Consider the following 25724-nt stretch of genomic DNA (forward strand, 5'->3'; position numbering starts at 1 on the left):
CCAGGACTCAATCTGCATTGCATAAATTCATCTTTGCAGAGTGATTGAGATTTAAAGGCAATGTTCCTGATTTAGTGGAGACTGCATTCACTGTAAACACTGTATATGTCGGTCCAATCGGAAATTACCTTGAGATTTATTGCAGAATCTGTAACGCTTCAGATTTACAGATTGAATAGAGCTCCTAGTCTTTAAACTCAGTGGAGTTTAGAACCAGAGTCTAACATATGTTAGAACTAGTATTACAACTTGCTGAAGCACTAAGGATGATAGCCTGACATGTGGAGTGACACAACCAATCATTGGACCTCAATGTCAAATACTAGTGGAATACGTCATATGCAGCTGGGGAATTGTGTCAAATTATCACGAGAACAATAATATATCAAAATCTTGAAACACTATTATCACCCTAACCTGCTACATTGAGGGTCATAATGGTATCTATGAATGATAAAACACAAACTGTCATCAGGGATAGTGGAGCTGGAGCTGCCACTGCCTTTGCTCAGCAATCATCAGAGCCATTTGTACACTGTAATACAGACCACAGTACTTCATTAAAGGATGAATATAGATATTGTACAAACTGTCTAAAGCTACGAGTATTCATTTTTCATATCAGGCTAAATTCACCTCAGACACAATTGCGGGTGGGGTGTGCTCTGTGTCGGTTTAGCCTGAACTAATGATAACTGTTGTTAACTACTGGTCTTATCTGTAACTCATAGAAGGGCATGGTTCCTGTATTAGTCTTCAGCTCGGCTATAGAACACTGTCAGTACCCTCTGGGGGAAACGTATTTACAGTCAGTGGAATGATGATGTCTCTGTTCAATTACCTCAGAGTAGGAGTGCTTATCTAGGTTCAGTTAGCCTTTTCTATGATCCTAGATCAGCACTTCTACTCTAGGACGCTTTATGAATACGGGCCCAGGTCTTAGATTAATGTCTGAATATCAGAAGAGATTTCTGCATGGAATTACACTTTTTATTTATAGTACTCCAAAGAATGGGTGGGAAAATGATCTAAGGTTTGATGATTTTATTGATATTGGCATCAAATCCTATCAGTGTTTTACAGTGTTTCTACTATATATGCATCTACACAATCCCTTCTCGTTAACCATCGATATATTTTCACAAATGTCATACTTCAAAGTCTTATGAAATTACAGTAGAAAAAAAACTATATAAGATTATTAAACCCACCTAAATCAAAGATAAAATGTATCTTTAAAAAAACTGTTTGTTCACTTGTATATACAGACTCACTTAACCAACCGGGACTAATAGCAGGAATGTCATGTTTTTGTTTCCACCATGTTGTGTGACAGGTGTTTGATCCATGCATCCATTACTCTGCCATGACCACAGTCCTGGTTAATTAAACTGCAAAGGTCCATATTTTGTGCCGGACCTTACTCAATATGTTTTCTCCTCATTCTGACATGAGTCAGCAAGATTGACCTGTAATTCTATTAATTCTAGGTAGGGTTTTCTGGGCCAAACAGAATGACCGCATCTCTCTTTTCACACCAAGACTTCCCAGAACCAGTGCTTCTACGTCTCATCAGCACTACATACAGGAAATAGTGTGTGTTTTGGAAACACTTGCCCACATCGCCCTCCCAAGAAAAAGGCATGGGGTGGATTATGTTCTGTACTATACTTTTCTAAGCCACTCAGACCAAGCGAAGGGTCACATAAGTCTCTGTTACACAACAGGAAGTATTTGTATTGTTTATGTCAGGACCTGCTTATCTCTAGTCCTATAGGGATGGTGGCTGAGAGAGGGGGCCAGTGTCTCTACAGGGGGCCAGTGTCTCTGTCTAGGAGGTTGTGGTCCCAGGCTGGTATCTCCATGTCCCCCAGGGGTCTGTCCTGCTCTGACTGCTTGGCCAGGAGGGAATTCTTCTGGGCCTTGGTCATGGGGAGATCCTTTGACGGTGTGGTGAGGATGGACAGTCTCTAAAGAATCAATAAAAAGGACAGAGGAGCATTTCAAAGATAGACCACCAAAGAAATGAGACATACAATAACTGGTGATGTTTGCAGAACGTTGATTGTTTGTCTTATTTTCTTAGTTGGTAGAAGAAACAACATCAGTGTATATTGGGGAGGAAATGGGGTTTGGGTAATGGATCTGATCATTCGATAAATAGAGACATAACTAGCGATAACACCACAAGTGATACCTGCCACCTTTTAAAAGATCTGAAGTTTGGAATTGATAGTGAGAAATTAACCATGACCTCTCATGACCATTGCTCCATCTTTGGAGGATGTACTCAAAGACTTAGCCTCTATCGTCGACCTACGTAACTAGCTATAGCTAGGCTACTTATGATATAATGCTTGATTTTTTGTTGCTTTTGGACCACTTTGAGATACTTTTCTGTTTTGAAACTCCAGTGCTTGACTTGGGCTGAGACAGTTGCCGGTACTCATGTTTGGTGTCGGTACTGTTTACATTTAGGTGCATGAGCTCCACAATACTTTTGAGCTAATATTGTAAAAGAGGAACAGGAGCTCAAGCTGTTAAACATTTTAGTTGCCGGTACTCAGCTCCGGAGAGCTCCTGCCCAAGTCAAGCAATGTGAAACTCTATAGAAACATAATAAATGATGTCCCTATTTACCTGTCGCAGTGTACCAGGAGTGACGCTCACGATGTACACCATCCATAGAGGAACCATGAGGGTGGAGGAGAGAGTGAACCACCAGCCAACGGCGGAACCCCACCAAGGATACTGAAAGGTGTTGTTGAACTTCAGCGGAGTAAACTTTATCAAGGAGAAGACAAATGTAGCCTAGAACAAAAGATATGGATGGAGGTTGTATAATAAACATTAAAGAACACAATGTATTTTCCGATAGCATTGTATTAATTATAACATATTAGGGTAACAGTGAGGGTTGAGTGAAGACAGAGATGAACAAGATAAGGTTAAGGACAAGGTTATTGTTTCTCCAGTACATTTAGGTCAGGCTTCTGGTGAAGCATTTTTAATGGTCTAAAAAAAAAAGCATGAGCTGGCGCACACCCAATATGTTCCTTCTGTTGATTAAGCTTATCATGCATTATAGTTGAAACAAAAGATTACATGTAACAAACATTTTATGAAATTGGAAACAATTAAATAAAGTACCAGTCAACTTTCTACAAACCTAATCATTCAAGGTCTTTTCTTTATTTTTACCATTGTCTACATTGTAGAATAACAGTGAAGACATAAACAACTATGAAATAACACATATGGATTCAAGTAGTAACCAAAAGTGTTAAACAAATCAAAAAATATATTTTTTTGATTCTTCAATGTAGCCATTTGCCTTGACAGCATTGCACACTCTTGACATTCTCTCAACCAGCTTCATGAGGCACAGTAGTCACCTGGAATGCATTTAAATTAAAAGGTGTGCCTAGTTAAAAGTTAATATGTGGAATTAATGCGTTTGAGCCAATCAGTTGTGTTGTGACAAGGTAGGGGGAGTTATACAGAACATAGCCCTATTTTGGGGTATGAAATCTGAAATCCACAACAGAAGTTAGCCAGTTCACTGGCCCTGCAGTGCCAATCCAGGCCCTGCAGTGCCTAGCTCCACTCCTATTCCCCAGGCGCTCTCTTTTGATGACTTCTGTAACCGTAATAGCCTTGGTTTCATGCATGTTAACGTTCAAAGCCTTCTCCCTAAGTTTGTTAATTTCACTGCTTTAGCACACTCTGCCAACCCGGATGTCCTAGCCGTGTCTGAATCCTGGCTTAGGAAGACCACCAAAAACTCTGAAATCTCCATCCCTAACTACAAATCTTTCAGACAAGATAGAACGGCCAAAGGGGTCGGTGTTGCAATCTACTGCAGAGATAGCCTGCAGAGTTCTGTCCTACTATCCAGGTCTGTACCCAAACAATTTTAACTTCTACTTTAAAAATCCACCTCTAAAAACAAGTCTCTCACCGTTGCCACCTGCTATAGACCACCTTCTGCCCCCAGTTGTGCTCTGGACACCATATGTGAACTGATTGCCACCGATCTATCTTCAGAGCTCATGCTGCTAAGTGACCTAAACTGGGACATGCTTAACACCCCAGCCATCCTACAATCTAAGCTTGTTGTCCTCAATCTCACACAAATTATCAATGAACCTAACAGGTACCACCCCAAAGCCGTAAACTCGGGCAGCCTCATAGATATCATCCTAACCAACTTGCCCTCTAAATACACCTCTGCTGTTTTCAACCAAGATCTCAGTGATCACTGCCTTATTGCCTGCATCCGTAATGGGTCAGCGGTCAAACAACCTCCACTCATCACTGTCAAACCTGTAAAACTTACAGTGCAGATGACTGGAGTGAAATACTTCAAACAGTACTTAATGATGGGTAATGGTCGATAACCGATCATGTCCTCTATATTATCGTACAGACGGTCTGCACCTGTGGAGTAAACATATCAACATATCAATATCAAGGGACTCAAAATAACAGCAGTCAATAAAAGGGTTTGGTCAGTTGGTCTGTCAAATACACAGTTGGTCTGTCAAATACCCAGGTTAACATTCTCAAACCGCCAAGTGACAGACAAGTTTAAACAATTGCAGATTAGAAAACCTGGTAATCAGCTCTAACCAGGGTTTCCCAAACTCAGTCCTGGGCCCCCCACAGCTGATTCAAATAACCAACTCATCAAGCTTTTAGTATTTGATTCAGTTGTGTAGTGTTATGGCAAAAAACTAAACAAGCACCCAGGGGTGGGACTATAAGGTTCTGTGTGTAAAATGAATAGTTTTGAGATAATAAAAATGTTTCAAGTCACAGATCTCAGAACTGTTTTGTGATGTCCTCCTGTTTTCAAGTATATCACCTTACTTATGTACAATTATTTGTTATTGACAACCCAGCATTGTGTGATTGGATTGCATGTAGAACCTTATAGCACCAAGTTAAAAGGTGTTAGCATAGATAGAACATCCGATTTTTCATTTTGTCATTGTAAATTAACTTTTTCAAAAATCTGACATATCTCACACGTAAAAGACCACCTAAAGAGCAACTCTATGTGAATAACTCATTTTTGACCAACATGTCAGAACCTTATAATCCCAAAGTAACGAGGTGTCGTTTCACATCAATGTCCAAAGTGGCAATGTGTGCCAGAGGAAAAACTTGGATAATGCCATAAACACCTTGAACAGAAACATCCTGAGGGAAGCTGACCTGCAATTAGGGTTTCTGTGATTGATTATCTGGGATTGATAGAATGGGGCCATGCAGGGTCTTTTACAGCTCCTTGTTATCAGGGATCCTTGGGATGTTCCGACTCCATTGAAGTTGACATTTAAAATGGTTAAGGTCAGGGTAAGGGAGGGGTTAAGGTTAGGGTTTAAGGTATGGACGTCCCAAGGATCCCTGATAGCACTGACCATATTTTACTATTATCTTTTCAGAACACCTACAATGACAGTGGTAACATTTAATAACTTACATGAAAATGCCTTCATAAATGTTTGTAATATAATACAAGGTTTAGAAAGCTGGATAAACTAACTTACCTAGCAAACTATAACATGGTAGCTGACATGGGCTAATTGGGTGACTGTCAGTGACTGACATAACAAGAGGAAAACTGCGGATGCACTACCACGTTTCAAAATGTCACATTGTGTATTCTACTATCTTAACTAACAGTAAGTTGAGACCCCGACTGACATCGAACAAAAGTGGTTGCGGGCCCTAAGTGGCACTGGGAGAAGGCCGGGCTAACTCACCATAAACCCAGCTGATACACACTGACTGTAGTATAGCGAAGAGAAGCAGAGTCATCCCACTGCAGGCATAGTAATCAAACAGCTGGAAGATATACAGGCCTCCCTGCAAATAGAGGAGGGGTAGAAAGAGAAAGAAAGTATAAGGTCTTACTGAGCACAACAATAAGACTATAATCTACCTCCAGAGTCTACAAAACACTCAGACAATGATCGTAGGTGTGTCCAGCAGCCCAATCGCTTACGAAATAAGTGGAATCAACCAACAATTATGCGGAACGAGGTGGTATGTTGAAACACAGGGATATGTTGAAACAGATCACTTGGGAGGTAGATTTTTGATCATATATCTCGTTACTGTCATGATTAATCTAATAACGACGGCCTTTAAATTCTATATTTTATAACCTATATCCTTATAGAATGATGACTTCAAATGACCTCTCACCTCTGTGACCATGACCAGGCCAATGAAGAAGCTACCCACACTGATGATGAGGAGGAGGATTTTACGCCGATGGCCAACCAGGAAGAAGGAGGGATTCATGTCTGAGATAGATGTCATCAAAGCCTCCAGACTTACAAACTGAAGGAGAGATGGGGTAGTTCAGTGGAAACTCTTCAAAATACTAGCTACTCCTTCACAGTTTCATATCCATTGAGTTTTGTGATGATTGTAGCATCTATTGTCGGTTATGTAATTATCCTTCACTAAGGAAATATTCCGTAGGCCTTCAGGACCACACTAACACACCTCACTGTCTAACCCCAGTAGGATTATCATGATGAAGAAGAAGATGGCCCAAAGCTGTGGTAATGGCATCATGGCCACGGCACGAGGGTAGGCGATGAATGCCAGGCCAGGACCTGTATGCAGCAACACAGGTAAACTCATTACTGAACTCTCCGAGGCAGAGGGAATAGTTAGATCCTTGAAATGCTAAGACACCTGTCTTGTAACAAACCAGAACTTACAAGGGTATGTTAATTTGTTTGTTTATTCATTACTTAATTCATTCATTCGTATCTCACTGCTGCAACACTTACCTGATTCGGCCACCGTTGAGATGTCTGTCCCTTGTTCATAAGCCATGAATCCCAGAACAGAGAAGATTGCAAAACCGGCCACAAAGCTGGTTCCACTGTTCAACAGGCACAGGTACACACAGTCCCTAAAAAGAGTTTCACTTCCCTGTTAGTCACAACACGAAGGCATCCAAATGACATACAATATGGAGATCATCAAACTTCCCAGATACCCTACCATTTCTGCAACCCAACCTCCAAAGAATTATGTGCACAGGGGACGTTTTTGCAGGCAAGAAAAAACATTCTGCCAGCACATTTTATCTAGCAAGGCACATTTACTGTTTGTGTACATAATTCTTCCACTCACTTGTAACAGTTGTTGTCATATTTGTTGTAGCTGCCAAGAGCAGTCAGACAGCCGAGGCAGATAGCATAGGAAAAGAAGATTTGTGTTCCAGCATCCATCCACACCTGTGAGACACACCAGAGCTAATGAGGCTAATGAGTTCTCCTGTGAGACACACCAGAGCTAATGAGGCTAATGAGTTCTCCAAAGGTAAATTGGAGTCAGGAGTCAGCTAACCTTGTGTCCAATCAATGAGACTAGATTGGAGATGTTGGTTCGAGCTGCCTTGCCTTCATAGTTTCACAATTCTGATACAGTAGTCTCATCCCAGGGTGTTAGAGGCGAATTCAAATGGTACCTATTTTGACCTTGTATAGTGGCAAGAAAAAGTAAGTGAACCCTTTGGAATTACCTGGATTTCTGCATAAATTGGTCATACAATTTGATCTGATCTTCATCTCAGTCACAACAATAGACAGACATAGTGTGCGTAAAATATTTTTCTTGTCTATATTGAAAACATAATTTAAACATTCACAGTGTAGGTTGGAAAATGTATATGAACCTCTAGGCTAATGAGTTCTCCAAAGGTGAATTGGAGTCAGGAGTCAGCTAACCTTGTGTCCAATCAATGAGACTAGATTGGAGATGTTGGTTCGAGCTGCCTTGCCCTATAAAACACACTCACAAGATGTGAGTTTGCTATTCACAAGAAGCATTGCCTGATGTGATCCATGCCTTGAACAAAAGAGATCTCAGAAGACCTAATATTAAGAATTGTTGACTTGCATGACGCTGGAAAGGGTTACAAAAGTGTCTCTAAAAGCCTTGATGTTCATTAGTCCACCGTAAGACATATTGTCTGCAAATGGAGAAAGTTCATTACTGTTGCTACTCTCCCTAGGAGTGGCCATTCTGCAAACATGACTGCAAGAGCACAGAGCAGATTGCTCAATGAGGTTAAGAAGAATCCTAGTGTCAGCTAAAGACTTACCGAAATCTCTTCTGGCAGCACTACTGACTCAATATTCAGTGGACAGAGGAAACTACAGTTGAGTTGTTTGAAAGGAACACACAACGCTATGTGTGGAGAAAAAAAGGCACCGCACACCAACATCAAAACCTCATCCCAACTGTAAAGTATGGTGGAGGGAGCATCATGGTTTGGGGCTGCTTTGCTGCCTCGGGGCCTGGACAGCTTGCTATTATCGACGGGAAAATGAATTCCCAAGTTTATAAAGACAGTTTGCTGGAGAATGTAAGGCTATCTGTCCGGCAATTGAAGCTCAACAGAAGTTGGGTGATGCAACAGGACAAAGACCCCAAAAAAAGAAGTAAATCAACAACAAAATGGCTTCAACAAAATAAAATATGCCTTCTGGAGTGGCCCAGTCAGAGTCCTGACCTCAACCTGATTGAGATGCTGTAACATGACCTCAAGAGAGCAGTTCACACCAGACATCCCAAGAATATTGGTGAACTGAAACAGATTTGTCAGGAGGAATGGTCAAAAATTCCTCCTGACCGTTGTGCAGATCTGATCCGTAACTACGGAAAACGTTCGGTTGAGGTTATTGTTGACACATGAGGATAAACCAGTTATTAAATCCAAGGGTTTACATACTTTTCCCACCCTGTACGTTGAATGTTTACACATTTTGTTCAATAAACACATGGAACCTATAGTTGTTTGTGTGTTATTAGTGTAAGCAGACTGTGGATGTCTATTGTTGTGACCTAGATGAATTTCAGATCAAATTTCACGACCAATTTATGCAGAAATCCAGGTATTTCCAAAGGGTTCACATGCTTTTTCCTGCCACTATAGCTATAATAAGTCAACAGGAAATGCATTTGCTTTGAAAATCAGAGTATTTTTTTAATCAGGTATTGATATTGTAACAAATCTGATGCTCTTAACCACAAACTGTTGCACCAAGGGAGTTACGTTTATTGTGTCAGTGGTAATGGTTGCTGCCCTCAGTCATGTTGACCAGCTTTCAAACACCGGCAGAAACATGACCATTTATCCCCCACAAATCACTACAGTATGTACTGATCGTTTTTGTTACACCTGGACACAAATTATACAGTGAAGTGTGTTCCTACCTGTGGGTCTGTGAGGCGGGCTGGGTTTGGGTAGAGGTAGAACTTGATACCATCTATTGCCCCCGGCAGTGTGAGTCCACGGACCAGCAACACCAGCAGCATCAGATAGGGGAAGGTGGCAGTGAAGTAGACCACCTGGGGGGGGGGGGGGCAGACCAGACCAGCGTTACATTCACTCAGTCTATGGCTCATCCTAACAAATCTACAGTATTCATGGTGTCATCAGGTTGAATGGCAGAGATCCCACCTTACCTTCCCAGTAGACTTCACTCCTTTCCAGACACAGAAGTAACAGAGAATCCATGACAGTAGAAGACACAGAGCCAGCTCCCAGCGAACACTGCCTAGATTGTTTGGACTGTCTGTGAGATTCAAAACTCTTCTCCTGAAAATCATATTATGAGTTACAATCCCACCACTTGCTTTTCACCATTCTCTCTGCGCCTCCTAAGGCAAATAGCCCTGATTTCCATCTGTAAGGACTCAATAAGGAGTTGATAAATTGGAATGATTTTGTATACTCACTCCCAGAACTCTCTCACTGGCGATGTTGCGTTTCCTGCTACTGTCCAATTTAGATGTCCCACTACTCTTCTGTCAAACTCCATGCAGGTTGCTGGTTAGGAGGAAATTACACAATAACAAGCATGTCTCAGAACTCTATGAATCTCTCCTGGATGAGGAGACATTTACAAAAATAAAACTCACAAAAATAATATCTCAGTTTGAGGTAGTGTCCATAAATGTAAGATACTATCTATCTTTTGGGCATGACAAAGCTATGTCACCATCAACATGTCTACACACTGAAGTTAACCTGGTCCCAGATCTGTTTGTGCTCTTTGCAATGCCAACTCCATTGCTGTCCTTGTCATTCCAAACAGGTTTGTTATGACAATGAGTGACAAGCAGTTGGTAGGACAGCACAAGCAGACTGGCACTCAGGCTACACTGAAGTACATACCTGTGTTCCAGCTGTTTCTACAACTGGCCCAGGGGAGCTCAGAGCTGAATGAGGAGAAGAGGTAGAAGAAGGCCCAGGCTAGAATGATGATGTAATAGATGCTGGAATATATAACCACCACCTGACTACCATAACCCAGTCCTGAGGAGGAGGAGGAGGAGGAGGAGGAGGAGGAGGAGGAGGAGGAGATTTTGTGAATGTTTGTGAATGTTTGAACACAGGACAAGTGTCCTGAATGCACGTGTCATTGCACATTAAGCACTGTCACTTACTCTATCATGTAATAGCTCATGAATTAGTGTGAGCCTGAGTAAATCTGTTGATGTTTAATCCAAGCTTCATCCAATAACTTGAGTGAAATGTCTTGTTACTTTAACCCCTTTTTCATATTTGAAGTTATATCAGGCCAGAAACAGACCAGTCATCCAACAATCAATCTAAAATGTATCCTGATATTGTTTCAAACTGTTAAAGCAATGTGATTAAAATCATGGTGGATTGACTTTTACAAATACAATAGCGCAATATCATTTACCGAAGGAAAAGCCTGCATGTACTGTGCATATACTGTACCTATTATGGCTAATTGTCTGGCCCTATATGTCACCCTCAACCAACACATTCTTGACAAAAACTCCAGACAGAAACCTTGAGTTTATGTGCTGAATACCAATTTAAATCATATTGACATTGCTTTGGATTACAATGCTACTTTCTCAAGTTTTGATATTGCAGCTAGGAGTTTTCCTGAGTACGAATACAAAAAAACAGACGAAGTTTGGTCTGCAGTCCCTCTGAATGTTATCTTTTCTTTTGGCACAGTTTACAGTCCTATCAAATCTTTACTTTTCTGAAGGCTATAGCCTTTCTTCCTTCTAGCTATCAGGCTTTTATGTCTATTTCCCCAATATGGAATTCACATTAGGAAGCAAATGCTATCAATTGTCAGACAAACAGTGACAATTTAATCCCTAATATGGTTGCAATACGTACAACAAGACCCCATGGCCACATTCATATAGCATACCAGTAGGATTTTTTTTATTTAACTAGGCAAGTCAGTTAAGAAAGAAATCTTAATTACAATGATGGCCTAGGAACAATGGGTTAACTGTCTTGTTCAGGGGCAGAATGACAGATATTTATCTTGTCAGCTCGGGGATTGGTTCTAGCTACCTTTCGTTTACTGGCCCAACGCTTTAACCACTAGGTTACCTGCCATCCCTAGGATGGCTGATCTAGGGTCATATTATCCTTTTAGATCATAATGACTAAGCTTATATGGACAGAGGGGACCTGATTCTAGATCAGCAGTCTTACTCAATGACGCTTTATAAATATGAGCCTTGATATTTACCTTCAAAAAGGGGGCAGATCTTCCTCCAGCAGGTGATGCTGCCCTGCGTGGTGTACTGGCCCAGGGAGGTCTCCAGGAGAAAGAGTGGAATGCCACAGATGAACAGAAAGAGCACATAAGGGATGAAGAACACCCCTTACGAACAACACAAGTTAAACCACAATTAACCATATGGCCAAGACCATAACTTAATGTTTCATTTCACGTGATTATTTTTCCACAAGACACATTTCTTTCCCCCGAAGCCATCTCAACCACCTGAACCCCCCCCCCCCCCTCCCACACACACACTTCAGGTTTGAGTACATCTCTACTGTCCAGAGAGGAGAACACAAGTATTTTTTATTCATATATATTTTTTGGGGTGAGAGGGTGGATTGTCTTTAAAATTGCAGATAGATTGTCGCTTCCATCAATGTAATTGTCTGCATCATTTCTAATCGCCCATATATTTTTGGGGTAAATATATTTATATACATACACATATCCACATATATATACATAAACATACATACACATACATACATATACATACACATACATATACATACATACAATACACATACCTATATAAATATACATATTATTTAGAATATCTTTTTCCTTTATTATTCCCCACAAACCTGATGAGGTTTACCTTGGGGTCATGATAGGGGTTGCACCAAATGATTGATGTAATATAATAATTGATTATGCTTATGTTGTATTAATAGAGGGGGAAGGGCTATAAGACCCTCCCCCACTACATTTATATGGTCCTGGACCACAGATTAGCAATATACGCATTATAAGGTTTAATATTGTTCCACAGTTCTTATCTAGTCTCTGCCTCTTATAAGAAACGGTCTGAGAGATGTGTGAGCCATTGCGGTCAAAACAGGGTGTCTGTGAGAAAGCGCCTCAAGGCTAAAAGAGATTCATAGACACAGAAACATGCAGGGGAGTAAAAGAGGTAAGAGACAAGTCAGACATACCACTATAAGCCACACGGGAATGGAAAATTACTGCTGAGCCCTTAGAAAACACTGGACTATTGTTTATCCTGCAAGTTTGTATAACTGTACATGCATGGGCTTGGTCTCATGAGTAGAAGGTGTTGACGTAGGCAGTTACATCACTAGGGGTTGACTGCAAACATATTAAAGCAACTTTGACCTTTTTTATTTTACAGAATAACTCTGAAACATGCGTGCTATGTTTCCGTTGTCAACTTCTGTCTGCAATTGCATTAAAAAAGGTTTGGTTTGATTGATTTACTTAAAGAAGATATTGTCTGATTGCTGATTTCACCAATAAGCCAATGATTGACAAGGAACAAGGAACCTACCCTGACAACCCTACCACCCCTCCCCCAATTGGAGTAAACTAATAAACAATAACACTTAGGCTTCTACTTCCAGCTAATATATTTTACAGACATAATCTATTTTACAATAGATATATTTTGTTTGTTTTTAGTCCTGGCCTTCCTCTATTTCTGGTGTCTCTATTTGCCATATATTTGCAACTGTGCTATTTCACAAAGTTCTGAACCTATATACATTTAACAGACCCCATATGTTTTACATTTGTTATCGTGTTGTTATTATTTACACCCTTCAGCTCTATTCAACCCCTGCCATCTATCTCTTAACACCATCCATATTGGATTTCTATTTGCCATATATTTTTTAACTGTACTGTGATGCTTCACAAAGTACTGAACCTTTCTATTCTCATATTTTCTACAGATCGTAAATTAAAGATAACATTTTTTGCTAAAATTATTGATTGATTGACTATGACTTTTCAAATCACCGAGTATTGTTATCTGCAGCGTTAGATCTAGGTAAATGTTGCAATTCTTCTGCAGTTCTTGGACCTGTGACCAAAAAAGAGCTACATATGGACAGTACCAAAATAAATTATCTAATAACTGCCTCCTCGCAGCAAAATCTGCAGAGCTGGGAAGATTGCATCCCCCATATACTGTATATATATATAACATTCTATTCGTTGCAAGAATTTTGAATAATAATTTAAATAGAAAAAATTAGAAGTTTTGAATCCGGTGTCATTTTGCGTGTCATTTCATAAACCATGTGCCATGGAATCGGTCATCGAAAGTCTCTTCAAAACTATTTTGCAATTTATATGGCACAGCTGTCAATTTTTTGGTCCTTAAATGAAACTGGTATATATTTTAATTTATCACAATTTTCTTTAACCAATTTTGGTCTTTAATGCAGGGCCGACAGACAAGTTCCTTGCTTTTCCCCCTTCCACTTGCCTCTTCCATTTTTGTGGTAATGTTGCAATTACTTGGTTGTAATTTTGGGTAGAGCAGACATTTCCATATGTCTGTGTTAGCTGCATGTGTGACATAACTCCACCAGTCCTATTTATGATATAATTTACAAAGATGATAATTTAAAAAAATTGTATCGAAAAATACAGTTAAAAAAAAAATCTATTATTATATTTGAGTTGAACCACAGGGACGGAAATATTTGTTTGTGTGGCTGGTGGACTTAGCTACCACCTGAAGTGTTGTGCGTCCATTTGGCATGTAAGTGTTATGGATATTATTGTGGGGTATCTGGGACACGTTCAGTAGCCTAACATCATCGAACATTGCAGATAGAAAGGCCATGAATAGAGTCTACGTGATTCCTAATTCTACATGTCAAAGAAACATGTTTGTTCTCCATAGCATATTTCTATCAGAGCGTAACAAAATGTTGTACAGTAGTGATGTGCATATCAGTATAGAGATTCTGAAAGCACCTAGAAGGTTTTGGTGCCTTTTGTGCACCCAGGCATGCACTGTTGTTTTTATTATAGTGCCCGCCAGATAAAATCTAGCCCTAGTGTGTAAATATCCCTATAATATTATAGCAACCACTGATATGTTTATATCAGGCCATGATTACACATCTCTTAATGATTATTCCATTACTGTCTTGTAATTGTGTGATTTCAAAATTAGCCTAAGATATGAAAAGAACAACTCTGTACTGTCTCCACCAAAATGAAGTTAAATGAAGTGACTAGCTCTTTTGCATTGATAATGTAAAAGACAAAGGCTCACCTTGCCATACATTTAATGTGAGCTTAATTGTATGACCATGTAAAGATGTGATGTGAGACTCACCTCCTCCATTTTTGTAGCACAGATATGGGAACCTCCATACATTCCCCAAGCCTACGATTTGTCCGGCCACAGCCAGGAGGAACTCCAGCTTGCTGGACCACTGTCCCCTGGTCTGGGTGCTTGGGACAGGGACAGGCTGGACCAGACCCATCTCCTGCTGGGAAAGCTTATTGAACCTCAAATTGGGATCATTATGCTTCTCCATAACACTGAGAAAGACAAAGTTGGTTTTATGCGGTGAACACACATTTATCTAACATAGTCTGTGTGTTATGAAGACAGTATAAGGACACACAGTTAACAGCTACATATGACCTGCTACATATGACTAGCTACATACAGTGCCTTGCAAAAGTATTCACCCTCCTTGGGGTTTTTACTATTTTCTTGCATTTACAACCTGTGTTTTAAATGGATTTTTATTTGGATTTCATGTAATGGACATACACAAAATAGTCCAAATTGGTGAAGGGAAATTTAAAAAAGAACTTGTTTCAATTATTATTATTATTATTTTAAACTATAAAGTGGTGGGTGGTAATGCGTTCACCCCATTTGCTATGAAGCCCCTGTCAGGATTCGGCCAGGATTGTTCAGGTTTTGGTCACTAGATGCCCCCATTGTGCTTTTTTTGACCCTTTTGTTTTTTCCCTTGTTCCAGTTATTATTTGCACCTGTGCCTCATTTCCTTTGAAAGTATTTAAACCCTTAGTGTTCCTCAGTTCTTTGCTCTGTGTTTGTATGTTAGCACCCAGCCCCAGCCATGCTGTGAACATTTGTTTCTCTTGTTGGATTTGCTTGAGGTACTCTGGTTTTGTTCTTGTTTATTTTTTTGATTATTCTTTTGAGGTTTGTTTTTTCCCTGCTGTTGTTACCACTTTGTGGATTTTCCTTGTGTCTTAGAGGATCTAAATTTTTTCTCTTGGAAATTACTTTTGACGTTGTGGATTTTTATTTTTTGCCTGAAGATCTTTTCCTTTTTACTTTATTAAACCACCGTCTCTAGTACTGCTGTGTCTGCCTCATCTTCTGGGTTCTGTCGACTATTAGTGGCTCAGTTTACTAAGTGACTGTTTCTCACACCGGGTCCTGACAGCCCCTTAATAAGATCTGGTGCAACCAATTACCTTCAGAAGTCACATATTAGTTAAATAAAGTCCACTAGTGTGCAATCTAATTGTCACATGATCTGTCACATGATTTCAGTATATATACACCTGTTCTGAAAGGCCCCAGAGTCTGCAACACCACAAAGCAAGGGGTGCCACCAAGCAAGGGGCACTATGAAGACCAAGGACCTCTCCAAGCAGCTCAGGGATAAAGTTGTGGAGAAGTACAGACCAGGGCTGGGTTATAAAATAATATTCAAAACTTTGAACATCCCACAGAGCACAATTAAATCCATTATTAAAAAATAGGTGAACATGGCACCACAACAAGTCTGCCAAGAGAGGGCTGCCCACCAAAACTCACGGACCAGGCAAGGAGCGCATTAACTTCTTGCAACTATAGGGGGTGCTGTTCCGCATTAGCATATTTGGGTCTCCAAATTAAACTGCCTCGTGCTAAATTCTTGATCGTACAATATGCATATTATTGTTATTATTGGATAGAAAACAGTCTATAGTTTCTATAGGAGTTGAAATTTTGTCTCTGAGTGGTACAGAACAATTTTTACAGCACTTTTCATGACAGGGTTCAGATTTCAGAAATTTTTACCTCTGATCTGGGGTCTGTTTATAAGGCCACAGTGAATGCTATGAAGAAACCGACACTGCCTACGTCTTCCTCTGGGTGTCTGTACGTCATCACGTTTTCAATGAAATCGATGGGACGTTCACAGCCATTATAAATGACCAAAATGTACAGAGACCGCCCTTTCTCAACGTGCGCCTCAAGCGTGAAGGCCATCGGACCTGCCTCGTTCCAAATCGTTTTCTAACCAGCTATATTTCTCCGGTCATGTTTTCAGTCGTTATAGTTGTTAAAAACATCATAATGTGGTTAATTTTAACCGTTTTATAGCAATTTATATCCGTTTAGTGCGATTCTGAGGAATTTATTTGTCGTGCACTTTCTAGCTTTGGGAACGTTTCGCGGTCTCGGTCGTTGTTAGTGGACATTTCGAAGGACAGAGGACATCTATCGACCAAAAGACGTTTATAACATAGAAAGGATACATTGCCCAAGAATATGATGGAAGATCAGCTCAAAGTAAGCAATATTTAATATGATAAACCGTGTTTCTGTCGAAATATTTTAAACGCATACATCGCCATTTTGTTTGGTATAGCTTCACTTGGCCAACCCTGTATTGAAAAGTAAGGATAATTTTAAAAATGTAAATCAGCGGTTGCATTAAGAACTAATTTGTCTTTCGATTCCTGTCAACCCTGTATTTTTTAGTCAAGTATATGATTAGCTTTTAATTAAACTAGATCACTCTGATAGATGACGTCAGACATATTGAGGCTTGATTTCCTAGTATTTTTATTGTGTAACCACGGTTTTGTATGGCTAAATATGCACCTTTTCGAACAAACTGTATATGTATGTTGTAAAATGATGTTACAGGAGTGTCATCGGAAGAATTCTGAGAAGGTTAGTGAAAAAATTAATATCTTTTGGCGGTGATTACGTTATAGCGCTCTTTGGCTGGAATCGATGCTCTGGTAACGTTTTCACATGTAGTATGCTAACTTATCGATTTATTGTGTTTTCGCTGTAAAACGCTTAGAAAATCTGAAATATTGTCTGGAATCACAAGATCTGGGTCTTTCCATTGCTATGCTTTGTCTATTCTTATGAAATGTTTTATGATGAGTAAATTGGTCATACACGTTGCTCTATCTAGTAATTCTAGTCGATTTGCGATGGTCGGTGCAATTGTAAACTGTGATTTCTACCTGAAATATGCACTTTTTTCTAACAAAAACTATCCTATACCATGAATATGTTATCAGACTGTCATCTGAAGAGGTTTTTTCTTGGTTAGTGGATATCAATATCTTAGTTGAGCCGAATTGGTGATAGCACCTGAAGGAGTAAGAAACTGATGGAGTTAGAATAGTGGTGTATTTTGCTAACGTGTTTAGCTAATAGATTTACATATTTTGTCTTCCCTGTAAAACATTTTAAAAATCTGAAATGGTGGCTTTATTCACAAGATCTGTATCTTTCATCTGGTGTCTTGGACTTGTGATTTAATGATATTTAGATGCTACTATCTACTTCTGAAGCTATGCTATCTATGCTAATCAGTGTGTGGGGGGTGGGGGGTGATCCCGGATACGGGGTTGAGGTTCGGTAAAGGTTAATCAGAGAGGCAACAAAGAGACCAAAGATAACCCTGAAGGAGCTGCAAAGCTCCACAGCGGAGATAGAATTATCAGTCCATAGGACCACTTTAAACCGTACACTCCACAGATCTGGGCTTTGAGTAAGAGTGGCTAGAAAAAAGCTGTTACTTAAACATGAGACTAAAATGTAGATTTTTGGCCATCAAAGAAAACGCTATGTCTGGCGCAAACCCAACACCTATCATCACCCCGAGAACACCATCCTCACAGTGAAGCATGGTGGTGGCAGCATCATGCTGTGGGGATGTTATTCATCGGCAGGGACTGGTAAAACTGGTCAGAATTGAAGGAATGATGGATGGCACTAAATACAGGGAAATTCTTGAGGGAAACCTGTTTCAGAATTCCAGAGATTTGAGACTGGAACAGCGGTTCAACCTTCCAGCATGACCATTACCCTAAGCATACTGCTAAAGCGGCACTCAAGTGTTTAAAGGGGAAACATTTAAATGTGTTGGAATGGCCTAGTTAAAGCCCAGACCTCAATCCAATTGAGAATATGTGGTATGACTTAAAGATTGCTGAACCCATCCAACTTGAAGGAGCTGGAGAAGCTTTGCCTTGAAGAATGGGCAAAAATACCAGAGGCTAGATGTGCCAAGCTTATAGAGACATACCCCAAGAGACTTGCAGCTGTAATTGCTGCAAGAGGTGGCTCTACAAAGTATTGACTTTGGGGTGGTGAATAGTTATGCACGCTCAAGTTTTCTGTTTTTCTGTCTTATTTCTTGTTTGTTTCACAATAAAAAATATTTCGCTTCTTCAAAGTGGTAGGCATGTTGTGTAAATCAAATGATACAAACCCTCCAAAAATCTATTTTAATTCCAGGTTGTAAGGCAACAAAATAGTAAAAATGCCAAGGGGGGTGAATACTATCACAAGCCACTGTATGAACAGCTACATATGACATATGACCAGCTACATATGAATGCTACATATGACCAAGTACATAGGCACACCTACATATGACCAGCTACATTTGCACACCTACATATGACCAGCTACATATGACCAGCTACCTATGAACACCTACATATGACCAACTATATATGACCTGCTACATATGACCTGCTACAGATGACCAGCTGCATATGAACAGCTACATATGAACAGCTACATATGACAAGCTACATATGACCAGCTACATATGACCTTCTACATATGAACAGCTACATATGACCTTATACATATGAACAGCTACATATGACCAGCTACAGTACATATGACCAGCTAAATGTGACCTGTGTGAGAGCAAAATTGCAAGATTATGTTATAATACTGTAATTGCATGAAATGGTTGTTTTATGCAACAGAATAGAAGGTTGTCATAACTCTACTGTGTCTGTATGAACTGAAAGTGGGCATCTGGGAGATTTAACACTGACAGGAGATTCACAATGTCTTTGGTTGATACCGCATTCCAGAGCATTAGTTAATGTTTCTGTTCTATAAGGGAGAGATGGCTCGGGGCCAGACCCTGGTTTCTACAGAATGAGAACAGTTTTTACAGCAGATACTGTCTGCTGTGAATTCTAAGTATCTTTCATACAAATGTTTACCTTGTGACCCATTCCATACATCTGTTGTTTGTAATGTGGACTGAAGGGGGTGTATCTTGGCTATAAAAGACCTTTGCACCTTTATCTCGAGGTTCTCAACGAATCATCTGAGGGTGATTTGTCGTCCAGACATTATTATCGTAGAGCACTCAATCGATTCACTTTATATGTGTGTGTTGTATTGACTTGCCCCTTTTTAAATAAGTGAATAAAGATTTAGTTTAAGTACAACTCTGACTTGTGTGATAATTTTGTCTCTCCTCATTTGATAGAAAATAAATTAACCACCACAACTGTCAAGAAAAATAGAATAGAGGGGAAAAGGGAAGGTCTAGTACAGCAAAACATGAGCCCCTTTCTTCCATGCTTTGGATAGATCTGCATTGCTTGCTGTTTGGGGTTTTAGGCAGGGTTTCTGTATAGCACTTTGTGACATCTGCTGATGTAAAAAGGGCATGATAAATAAAATAGATTTTATAGGTTCATTGTTCATGTCTGAGTCGTCTCTTTCTAATATTTTAGCATACTGTCGTGTTTATTTTTTTCTGTTAAGGTTTGTAGCTTGAATTATGAAAATAAGATCTACCTCAACAACCAGTAATTCTGCTTTCAAATCGAAAGAATGCGATAAGAGGACTTCTACGTTTATTAGACATGCCTGTACAGTTACACAGAACAGGAAGACACTGCTGCTCTCACTGGCACTGCTGAGCCTCCAGACTTTGGCCGTCATTCCGTGCCTACAACAAGTGCTACTGACTGCAGATAGAGAGAGAGAGAGAGAGAGACAGCGAGAGACAGCGAGAGAGAAAGAGAAAGAGACAGCGAGAGAGAGAGACACAGCGAGAGAGCGAGAGAGAAAGAGAAAGAGAGAAAGCTACAGTACCACTGACTGAAGCCTCATGTCTGTCTCTGTCTCTATATACAACTAGGGAGATGTCTAGGTGTTATCACAGCCCCTGCCTGCCAAGTCTGCTAGATTTCAAATATAAACAGTGATAAACAGTCTAAATAAAAGGTTTCTTGATATAAATGGAGGAGACTAGAAAGCGAGAGAGAGAGAGAGAGTACCTTAAAACTTCTTCAGGGTTGGTCGGTCCCCTGCGGGATGTTGAGCTAACATAGCCTAATGCACAATTTTGAACAGAAATGCAATGGTTCATTGGATCAGTCTAAAACGTTGCACATACACTGCTGCCATCTAGTGGCCAAAATCTAAATTGCAGCTGGGCTGGAATAACACATCATCGCCTTTCTCTTGCATTTCAAAGATGATGGTACAAATAAAATACAAAAGAACGGTTGTTTTTTTCTTTGTATTATCTTTTACGAGATCTATTGTGTTATATTCTCCGACATTCCTTTCACATTTCCACAAATTTCAAAGTGTTTCCTTTCAAATGGTACCAAGAATATGCACATCCTTGCTTCAGTTACAGGCAGTTTTGGGATTTCATTTTAGGCGAAAATTGAAAAAAAGGGTCCGTTCCTGAAGAGGTTTAGGATGAAGTCTGTTGTAGTAGTCTACTTCTCCATCAAGGAAGACTTGTTCTGGTCCCTTTCATTGGAAGCAAACCTAGACCATGTGTTTCTCCCTGTCAAATGCCCTTCCCAGAACTAACCATGAGTGAACCCATGTGGATAGTTTGGAGTGTGTGTGTGTTCATGTGCCTGTGTGTGTGAGGCGGAGCTAGTCAAGGTAACACTGGCTCCTTCATTGAGGGGAAGAGGAGGGGATTTGCTCTGTGAAAGCGACAGCAGCAGGCAGGCTTTTACTTTAACCTTTATTTAACAAGGCAAGTCAGATAAAAAAACAAAATCTTATTTACAATGACAGCCTACTGGGGAACAGTTGGTTAACTGCCTTGTTCAGGGGCAGAAGGACAGATTTGTCCCTTTTTAGCTCTGGGATTCGATCCAGCAACCTTTCAGTTACTGGCCCAACGCTCTAACCACGAGGCTACCTGCTACCCCAAAATTGAATGCTGAAGGGGCATAGATTTGTGGAATGTGAACAACTGAAATTCTCTGCATTATGACTTTACAATGGATAGAGGAGAGGAGTGACAGAACTTAAGCACTTAAATAAATAGGAAAGGGGGGCATAATACATCTAATGTATATTACTTGCAAAACTTTTGAAATGTAATGGAGAGTGATAATGTTACATCTAGTTTGACAGATGTATTTTTTTATTACTGTAACGTTCGTCGTCTGAAGATGAGGAATCATCGGACCAAAGCGCAGCGTGGTAAGTGTTCATGTTGCTAAATTTATTAAAACAGACCACTAAAACAAAATAACAAAGAGAATGAAACGAAACGAAACAGTCCTGTCTGGTACAGACACAAAGACAGAAAACAACTACCCACAAAACACAGGTGGGAAAAGGCTACCTAAGTATGGTTCTCAATCAGAGACAATGATAGACAGCTGCCTCTGATTGAGAACCACACCCGGCCAAACACACAGAAAAGAAAACATAGAACACAAAACATAGAACGCCCACCCCAAGTCACGCCCTGACCAACCAAAATAGAGACATAAAAAGGATTTCTAAGGTCAGGGCGTGACAGTACCCCCCCCCCCAAAGGTGCGGACTCCGACCGCAAAATCTAAACCTATAGGGGAGGATCTGGGTGGGCATCTATCCTCGGTGGCGGCTCTGGTTCGGGACATGGACCCCGCTCCACCTTAAGCTTGGCCCACTTATGTGGCTCCTCTGGAGCGGGGAACCTCACCGCCGACCCCGGACTGGGGACCCTCGCAGCGGGCCCCAGACAGGAGGGCGACTCTGGCAGCTCCGGACAGGAGGGCGACTCTGGCAGCTCAGGAGAGGAGGGCGTCGCTGGAGGGTCCGGACTGGAGGAAGACTCTGGAGGGAGGAGACGCAGAGACAGCCTGGTGCGTGGGGCTGCCACAGGGCCCACCAGGCTGGGGAGACCTACAGGAGGCCTGGTGCGTAGAGGAGGCACCGGATAAACCGGGCTGTGGGGGAGCACTGGAGCTCTGGTGCGCAGCCTTGGCACTACTCCTCCAGGCTGATTGCCCACTTTAGCCCGGCCCCTCCAGAGTGCAGGCACAGGTCGAACCGGACCGTGGGGGAGCACTGGAGATCTGGTGCTTACCGCTCGCACCTCTCCATTAGGCTCAATGCCCACTTTCGCCCGGGGTACTGTCACGCCCTGACCTTAGTTTTCTATATTTTCTGTATTATTTTGGTCAGGTCAGGGTGTGACAAGGGTGGGTATGTGTGTTTTGTCTTGTCTAGGGTTTTTGTTTATCTATGGGGTTTTTGTATGTCTAGGTAATGTAGGTTTATGGTGGCCTGAATTGGTTCCCAATCAGAGGCAGGTGTTTATCGTTGTCTCTGATTGGGGATCCTATTTACGTTGCCGTTTTCCATTTAGGTTTTGGTGGGTAGTTCTGTAACGTTCGTCGTCTGAAGATAAGGAATCATCGGACCAAAGCGCAGCGTGGTAAGTGTTCATGTTAAATGTATTAAAACAGACCACTAAAACAAAATAACAAAGAGAATGAAACGAAACGAAACAGTCCTGTCTGGTACAGACACAAAGACAGAAAACAACTACCCACAAAACACAGGTGGGAAAAGGCTACCTAAGTATGGTTCTCAATCAGAGACAACGATAGACAGCTGCCTCTGATTGAGAACCACACCCGGCCAAACACACAGGAAAGAAAACATAGAACACAAAACATAGAATGCCCACCCCAACTCACGCCCTGACCAACCAAAATAGAGACATAAAAAGGATCTCTAAGGTCAGGGCGTGACAATTACCTCATACCAAAGTCCACTGATTTCAACAGTTTAAAATATGCTGTACATTATGTAGTATTTCAACATATCAGCATGATCAACAATTATAGTTGGATGGACGGTGCCTAATGACTGTGGATGGAATCTTAAACTTCAGGCAATGAAATAAAATGTAAATAAAAGCATTCTGTCAAGGCCTCTTTAAGGCCCATAGTGTGATTCCATATGTGCTATTTCATAGTTTTGATGTCTTCACTATTATTCTACAATGTCGAAAATAGTAAAAATATAGAAAAACCCTTGAATGAGTACAGTAGGTGTGTCCAAACTATTTTTTACAGCACATAAGTGACCAGCCATTTACTAAGAAATAGCATGTTAATGACACAGTAATTATGTTAAAGTAGTGTAAACACATCCAGTGACCTTCAGGTGAGGGTCACTTCAAGAAAATCTGTTGCATTTTACATTACAGTGTAAGTACAGTATAATAATGAGTAATTACAATACTGTTGCACTGTACCTGCAGGAATAATTCCACTGTAATAAGGGCACTGTAATATAAAGTGTTACCTAAACATCTAGCTCAAAGAAAATAATGAAAACTGTAGTGCTCACCATTCTCCATGCTTTGTAGCTGAGCAGTATTCTTCAAGCATTTCCTCTAGATGCCTCTCAACTTCATTCACAACCTATTTTTACGATTTGAATGTTGTGCTATATTTGCCTATGTGGACCTACTGTATGGCAGAGCGCTCTGAAAAGACAACACTGAGAAAGATGCTCCTTTATTCTGAATGTTAAAACCTCTTAAGGATCCGCCCCTTTTTTCAAAATGTTCTTGTTGAATAATAGTGAAGATATCAGAACTATGAAATAACACATATGGAATCACATATGGAATTTTTGATTAGGAACTCTGTTGAAACAGAGATATCTTTAGTTTAAGGAGATTTTCTTAAAGGACGAGTTACCCAGGGTAGGGGTTTCTGTAGAAGCAAAGAAGAGGCCAAGGGATGACATGACATGGTTTCACTGTGTGTGAAGTAGACCTTGTCTTAGTGACAAAGAGGTATCTTCTGTGTGTGGAGGAGAATTCACTGTGTGAGAGTTTTCACTGTGTGAAGTAGACCTTGTGTAACGGATGTGAAATGGCTAGCTAGTTAGCAGGTACGCGCTAGTAGCGTTTCAATCAGTTACGTCACTTGCTCTGAAACCTAGAAGTAGTGTTGCCCCTTGCTCTGCACGGGCCGCGGCCTTTGTGGAGCGATGGGTAACGATGCTTCGTGGGCGACCGTTGTTGATGTGTGTAGAAGGTCCCTGGTTCGCGCCCGTGTCGGGGCGAGGGGACAGACGTAAAGTTAAAACTGTTACAATTGTCTTAGTGACAAGGAGGGCTCTACTGTGTGTGGAGAATACCCTGTTTTATAACAGAGGTATTCCTGTGTAAATTAGCATTATTTGGCAAAGTACTAAATTAATATTAATTGATATGCCATGGTTTGCAATCTTTAGATGAAAATGCATGAGCTATTTGATTCCAGGAAAGGGTCCTGAGATAGAAGCAAGAAAATATTCCTGCAGTTTATCACAATTTGACCAATGGAGCCATAGGAGAATTGGATATACTGTACTTGGGAAGTCCTGGGACCTCATTTATAACTTTTGCATACATTTCACATACAGGTATGTGCACTGCGTGCACTATTTCTAAGAAGACTGTTGGTTAAGGGAAATATATATTTTTTAAGTAGTTGCTTTCTCAGATCTGAATTTTAGAAAAAGTAGCCACTTCTGAGATCTGTATGCAAATTGTTTTAAAAAGTAGTCTTTTGGGGGGATCTGTATTCAAATATATGTATTTTTTGAAAACTTTCCATAAACTATATTTATCACAGGCCTGATCTGGTGGCCGGGCAACCAGCCAACTTCTTCAGAGGGAGATGTACAACTTGTATAAGTCTATGAGAGGTGGCTACAGGCTGCTACAGGTGAACCCAGCCTAAATACTGTTGTGTTAGAAAGGTGTCAGGAATGAGGGATCTTGAAAACAACACATGTTTTTGTAAGTTGGCTTCCACCCACTGCTGGCTAAAGATAGGAACCATCTATGTAGGTTGTGGGAACGATGTCAGGGTTGGGGATCTTAAAAGCCACTGAAGACGTTTAGTCTCTGAAAGTCTTCTAAAGGTCTTTGGCTCCCCCTGCAGGTTCCAGGGTAACACTGCGGATTTGAAATAAGGCCTTTGGGGCTGTCTCAAGACCCTACATGTAAAAAAAAAAAAGATTAATGTAATCAAGATTTAAGCTTTTAT

The 25724-nt window shown here is 40.6% G+C and overlaps 1 protein-coding gene across 2 annotated transcripts; it reads right to left on the reverse strand.

Moving 5' to 3' along the window:
• Positions 1–1029: 1029 nt before the first annotated feature.
• Positions 1030–24144, reverse strand: LOC139562835 (sodium- and chloride-dependent GABA transporter 2-like). Of its 2 annotated transcripts, XM_071380959.1 has the most exons (15): positions 24028–24144; positions 14707–14915; positions 11574–11708; positions 10217–10357; positions 9778–9868; positions 9505–9637; positions 9253–9387; positions 7165–7268; positions 6816–6940; positions 6523–6635; positions 6217–6354; positions 5772–5874; positions 4340–4440; positions 2641–2811; positions 1030–1970 (listed from the first exon to the last, which is right to left on the reverse strand). In XM_071380959.1, the coding sequence occupies exons 1-15, from the start codon at positions 24066–24068 to the stop codon at positions 1809–1811; spliced, it is 1902 nt and encodes a 633-aa protein (XP_071237060.1). In that variant the 5' UTR covers positions 24069–24144; the 3' UTR covers positions 1030–1808. The 2 variants fall into 2 exon arrangements, with proteins under 2 accessions (XP_071237060.1, XP_071237065.1); XM_071380964.1 differs by lacking the exon at positions 4340–4440.
• Positions 24145–25724: the final 1580 nt, after the last annotated feature.

Source organism: Salvelinus alpinus, chromosome 2, assembly GCF_045679555.1.
Source record: "Salvelinus alpinus chromosome 2, SLU_Salpinus.1, whole genome shotgun sequence".
Lineage (NCBI taxonomy): Eukaryota > Metazoa > Chordata > Actinopteri > Salmoniformes > Salmonidae > Salvelinus > Salvelinus alpinus.